General features: G+C 46.4%; 1 protein-coding gene across 1 annotated transcript in view; it reads left to right on the top strand.

The window, feature by feature from the left end:
- Positions 1–5071, top strand: part of MARF1 (meiosis regulator and mRNA stability factor 1) — a 42838-nt gene extending 37767 nt beyond the window's left edge. The window contains exons 26-27 of the mRNA XM_081088932.1: positions 729–899; positions 2539–5071. Coding sequence (XP_080945058.1) covers positions 729–899; positions 2539–2774 — 407 coding nt within the window. The 3' untranslated portion in view covers positions 2775–5071. The remainder of the gene's footprint in view (positions 1–728; positions 900–2538) is intronic.
- Positions 5072–6000: the final 929 nt, after the last annotated feature.

Here is a 6000-nt window from a genome sequence, read left to right on the forward strand (position 1 = left end):
AGGGCTAAGAGGAGTCTCAAGTTGGGTCAGGGAGAGTCTTCGTCGTAGGACATCCCTGGGAAAGACTGATGGTAATTCATTCATGTTACTCAGAACAACATTGAGTCACTTAGATTTTACGTGGAACTATCTCTGTAGATGTAAATCAGCTCGCTTGAATTGAATTTTAACTTTATTGAAAGACTTTTGAATCCATTGTTATGTATGAGAATTTTGTCTTCATTGGACTCTGACAGTCATAAGTGTTACTGTGTTCTGTGTTTATTACTCAGTTGTGTAACACTTTACATTTTATAAAGCACCTTAATGTAACCCATCTCTCCCAGCTGTCACAACCTTCAGCAGTTGTTACCTACGTACCAAAATTCCCGGAGGTGAAGTAGCTTACCCAAAATCACTCAGCTAGGAAGTGACAGTACTTGGACCCAAGTCTTGTAAATGCTGAGCTTTGCTCCTTTAACTACTATACACCCCTTCTGGGTTTTTATTTCCCTCCTCTGGGAGCTTACTGTGGGGCCCTTTTTCTCAGATGGGGTCTCGGGGGAGATCTTGGCTTGTGGCTCTTCACTTACCAAAGACACACCCAGATCTTTCTGTTAATGGCCTTTTTTAAAACCTTGAGTTATTGAGTACTTCCTGCCACTTTTCCTGTTTAAGGCTTTGAAACAAAGCCTCGGGCAGACTTGTGTGGACTGTCCTGATGAGCCATACCTACCTCTCCTGTCCAGGGCCCAGTCCGACGGAGCAGGAGCTTCTCCGCCTGACCAGTGCCTCCCCCGTGGACCTACTGTGCGCGCCCGTGCCCTCCTGCCTGCCGTCCCCTCAGCTGAGGCCAGATCCTGTCATCCTTCAGTCTGCTGATCTCATTCAGTTTGAGGAACACCCTCAAGAACCTTCTGGTAGGATGTACTGTATTGTGGGCTTAAGAGATAAAATCGCACGCCAATGTAGTAAGTGTTTGATGGAGGTGGGAGAAACTATACCTTTTCAGGCACAAAATACCTGTGCTGATTATTCAGGACCCTCTTTTCCTGTCAGGGTTCCTCCCAAGCCTGAGGTGGCTTAGGGAGCAAGCAAGGGAGTGATGGTGCGACTTGAGGGATGGTACAGCTGGGCTACAGAGGAGGCACGCTCATCACCAAACATGCCGTCCCTCTGGCGGGGTCTCCATGATGGCTCCAGGGGGTGTGGGGCTTTCTGAGGGGTGAGAAGGCATGGATGGGCATCTGCCTGACTGCAGACCCTGCACGGTGTCTGAGAAGGAAGAGGAAGCTGATGGGGTTGCGCACTGGCTCCAGCCCGTGCTGCCCGCTCCCCCTGCATGCCTGACACTGCACTGGGGCTGACAGACTCAGCACATTTAGGTGGCAGGCAGAGCTTGTGTGGTGACTGGAGATGAGTCTGGCTCCAGGCTAGGAAGTGGCAGAGTTAGGATTTGAACCCAAGGCCTCCTGTCTTTCTGCTGCATCATCTGACCTGAGAGGATGGCCCTTCCGCTCAAACAAGGAACTTCCTTGTCTTGTCATCCCCCCTGTGTGAGCAGCTCTTCTCCACCCTGCTGCTGAGCTGCTTTCCTGGCCACAGGGACCGTTCCTGGCCACCTGGCCCATCTCACACCCTTAGTCTTCGCTAGCAGCATCCTAGAGCAGTGAGAGAACTGAGCTTTCATCCGGGAAGTGGAGCCGGGGAACCATACTCTCGGCTTCTGCCTCTGATCGAGCCTGTGGTAAAAGCAGGGCATGTTCCCTGGAGAGCATGAGTAGAGCTGGCGGGAGACTGACACAAGCTCTTTCTTGGGGTGGTAGCCTGGGCGACTTTAGCATACGTGCACCACTAGATGCAGCAGCCATCACACGTTACAGGAGAGAAAACTACTTTGAATGGTGTGAGCAGTTCTGTCTGCTGTTCTCCTCAGTGAAAGCCAGCCCGAGAAGGGAGCTGGGCTGTGCGTCCCTCCGTCACTCTCACCTTCTGCGTGCCTTCAGTGAGAGCCCTGCACAGCAGTGGGAGTTGAAGTGTAACAGTGCATCTCCTCCAGGCAGCATGGCTCTATGCACAGCAGCATCTCAGGAGCACTGCTGGGTGTGACTTCCTATATTTTCCAGGGCAGTTATGACTCTGTGCCATACCCCTAACTCCCCCCCCTCCCCCCTTTGGCCTGCAGAGTAAGGTCCTCTGTCAGGGCCAGTCCTCTGCCAGGGCCCTCCTGGGTCCTTAACTCCCTGACAGAGTGAATGGGCAGAGAAGCCAAAGTAGAAAACAATGTTTTTACATCATTGCTCATTGATTTGAAGGCAAAAGTGAAGATTTCTAAAACTTTGTAATCCAGGGGATAGCTGAGATGCAGTTTATAAATATTTGTCTGTGACATATAATACTGGCCACACAGCTGATATGTAAATGGTGGCATGGTGTGACATTTGGGGGGTTATTTTTTAAATATTTTTTGTGAAAATATTTTCAGTTTTCAGAGAAACTGAAAACCAGTACTTCTTGCAGGTCCTAGAACTAAATCTGTTTGCTTCTCTGTGTTTACAGAAGTTATGATTTTAAACCAAGAAGAGAACACTGAACAAGTAAATAACAAAAAGCTGACCTCCGACTCCAGCTCCTCTTGTGTCTCAGACGCTGTCCCGGCGCCTCCCTGCCCCCCCTCGGACACCCCAGAGTCCCAGCTCAGCAAGGGCCCTGTGGAAAGCCCAGCCAAAAAGCAGCCCAAAAATAGAGTAAAATTGGCAGCGAACTTTTCCTTTGCACCTGTAACCAAGCTTTGACTCATTCTGAACATAGAATTAGGACGGGAACACTGTCTGATTCTCCACACACAGTGGATTCAGAAGACACAGCCCTTGCTGTTTTAATGAAAACACCTAGAAGCCACCTCCTCCATCCTTAGCTGTATTCCGTACGTTTCGTTTTTTTTCCATTGAGCACAGCTTGGAGCTAAAGTTTTTCTACACCCCCCCCCCCCCCCAATGATTTGAAAACAAAATTCCTGGCATTTGTTAAAGAAATCTTAATATATTTTACCAACTTTTTCTTAATTATTATGAAATATAATGGTGTTCCATAAGAAGAAAGCAGTAAGAGCTTGGCTAGAAGGAAGTAGTTTTACTTCCAGTAAGCCCCATCAGTGGTATCATCCTCCATGTAGCATAATATAGTCTCTAAGCCTTTGCTTACTGATATTTTCAGATGGTATTAATCATATGCATGATGTGTCTTGAAACAAAGCCTGTTCAGTGGCCTGCGTGTTCACACACTGAAGGAGGGTGGGCCAGAAGTAAGAATGTCTTTTCAGGTTGGATATGAAGGTTCCTGGCTTCCATGTGACTTGTAAGAGTGCCTTGTTTTTTATTTAACTATGTCTGTAGTTGACAAATGCGGCTTCATCACAGAATTTTTTAAATGTTTCCACTGTGGGGTTCCATTTAGGAGCTTCTAGAAAGTTGATGATTTAAGCTTCCCTTTTATGTTAAGTTCCAGTTTGACATGCATTAGGTAAAGGAGAAGGAGAGGGTCTTGGTGTCGTGAATTTGAAGTCGGTGTTAGAAGTCCACACATGATTGTGTGTCAAGAGGCAGTGTTGGGAGAGTGCCTCCTCCTCAGGTATGCTGTGCATAAAGTACAAACCAGCTGAGGGGGAGGTGCTTCCTCTGGGGTGGTACGGACACTCCTTCCACCAGGAACACACAGAAGTTATATCTAAACATATAAAGGCCAAGGTGATCAACTTAACTTGGTTTTTGTCCTTTTAAAGCTGGTTTTGGTAGTCGGGAAGCTCTGTGTGTATGTGTATGTGTTTGTGTGTCTTAATAGTGTCTACTTTAACGCGGTTACTTCTCCCTGTTGGAAGCATGCAGGTTTTTTGTAGTATCTGGTGTTGGTATTTGGGAAAAGCCAACCTGTGAGGGAGCACTGCCCCGTTGAATGACCTTCGCCCGAGGTGGCTGAGGCATCGGTGACAGGTGGCCTCTCGCCCCTCCTAGAGAAACCTGACATTTACAATGGGTTGTATTTGTTGGGCAAAAGGCGGGTTCATTCATAGAGCAGAAAGAACCTGTTGACAAAAGGTCTTCCACTAGTTAGATGGTTTCTTTGGGGGAAATGCTTATATTTTGTAATTTCTGGAAAGCCAGAAAATGGGCTCTGATTTTATAGCCAGCATTTTAATAAAATGCCACAAAATAAGGGCTATAGAGAGATTTTTACAAGATAGATGTTTGTTCCCCAAATCTTTTCTATGAAGCCAATGATTCCCAGATCTCAAGACGTAGCCCCAGTCAAGATGGAACTACACTGGGAAAGCCTCTGAGCGTGATGGCACCCTGAGATCCCGCCGAGGCTTTTCCTCCACAGACGTAGTGGGACAGGAAGTACAATGCAAATGTGCAGTTTTTAAAAGAAGCTTTTAAACAATGGAATAGAGTTAGTGTTGAGAACATCAGTTGCCTTATCCTGAGATTTCATAAGGCTGAGTTTGCACACTTGGACTTTAGTTTTGCTCTCATGTAAAGAACTGTGGACTTAAAAAAAAATAAGAGGTACTATTACAAGTCACAAGGAACGGTCTCAAAGAGCAACTTCTTTGGGCAACAAAGAAGAGACTGACGTCGTATGCAGTCATGTGAGTGTGGTGGCACCATTTGCTGGAGTCGCCAGTCAGCCTGGGCCACGTGTGTGACTAACAGTCGCTGTGTGAAGATGGGACAATACAGCGAGTTCATTGTGTTCCTAATATATTCCGCAATGGCCAGTCCAGTTACTATCTATTTTTTTTTATCCAGAGGCTTAATTAAATGATGTAACAAAATGATATATAAGAATTAAGACAATGAAATTCTTGATTTCTTGGTGGAAAGATATACCGGATTAGATTTATCTTTAAAAAAAGACAGAAGTTACCACCACAACCCCCTTCCCCATCTTGCACTGTTTGTTTTGGATTGGGCTTGGGGGAAGAGATGTTTTTCTTAACTGTCTATTTTGTTTGAACACTTTTGTGGTTCAAGTGCTGTTTTGTGTGTTGGGACCAAACAGTTGTCAATAAACTTTACAAGCAAGCATCCGATGTGAGTGTTCCAAGTGAGTGTTTAAGGGGAGGGAGTATAAACCAGTCCAGTTTTGTCATCTTTTTATTTTGGGTTCCCCCAACTTCCCACACTTTCTGAAAATCGGCGGTGGAGACAAATTGATCTGACACTCTGGAGGCCCTTTTAATTTGGCACCAAGCCCTGGCAGGTGACTGGGGTTATGGGCCCTTTGTGGTCAGGACTCTCCGAGGTTTGTAATCTAGTTCCAGGTTATAATGTGTGGAGAAAATAGAATAAGCACAGAATGCTCCAGTTATAAAATGGATAATTCCTAGACTCACTCTCCCTGTGAAAGAAATCCATTTTGCAGGCTGCCTTGGTCTTGGTCCCTGCCAGACATGCTTTTTTAATAAGCCCATTTGGAAAACACATTTCATAGGTTCCATTGTGAAGCCCTTCCCTGAGACCACCACCCCCTTGTACGAATCTGAAAGGACCTAGAAGAGACTTGAATGTTTGGGTAAATTGCCTCTTGACAAAGTGCAATTTTTTAGAAGTTCAACATTAAAAAGCTCTTGAAAACCTTTGGCAATCCTTTCAAAACATCTCCCATGGCAGCAAAGTTTTGCAGAAAAACGAGTTGCCACCATGCCCCTAAAGAGCAGGGCAGAGAGGTTTTGTAGGTCTAGTTAAGGGTTTCAAACAGGGCCTTGCATTTACCTTTGTGCATTTCCCATCTGGTGTGGAGAAGGTAGCTTAGAAGATGGCTGGCTGAGAGAGAGCAGACCTGTCCATGCAGAGATGTGATCCTCTAGGACCCAACTCCAGATGTGCGGTCCACCCATCTGTCTCCATCACAAGGAGCAGCAGGCGTTGATTTGTCTTGTCTGGTTTCTGGCTGCCTCAGTGGGCAAAGCCTGAGTCACGGCTCAGAAGCATCCCTGCCTCCTCCCACACCAGGGACCTG

The sequence above is a fragment of the Myotis nattereri genome (assembly GCF_964212035.1).
Source record: "Myotis nattereri genome assembly, chromosome: 4".
NCBI classification, from domain to species: Eukaryota; Metazoa; Chordata; class Mammalia; order Chiroptera; family Vespertilionidae; genus Myotis; species Myotis nattereri.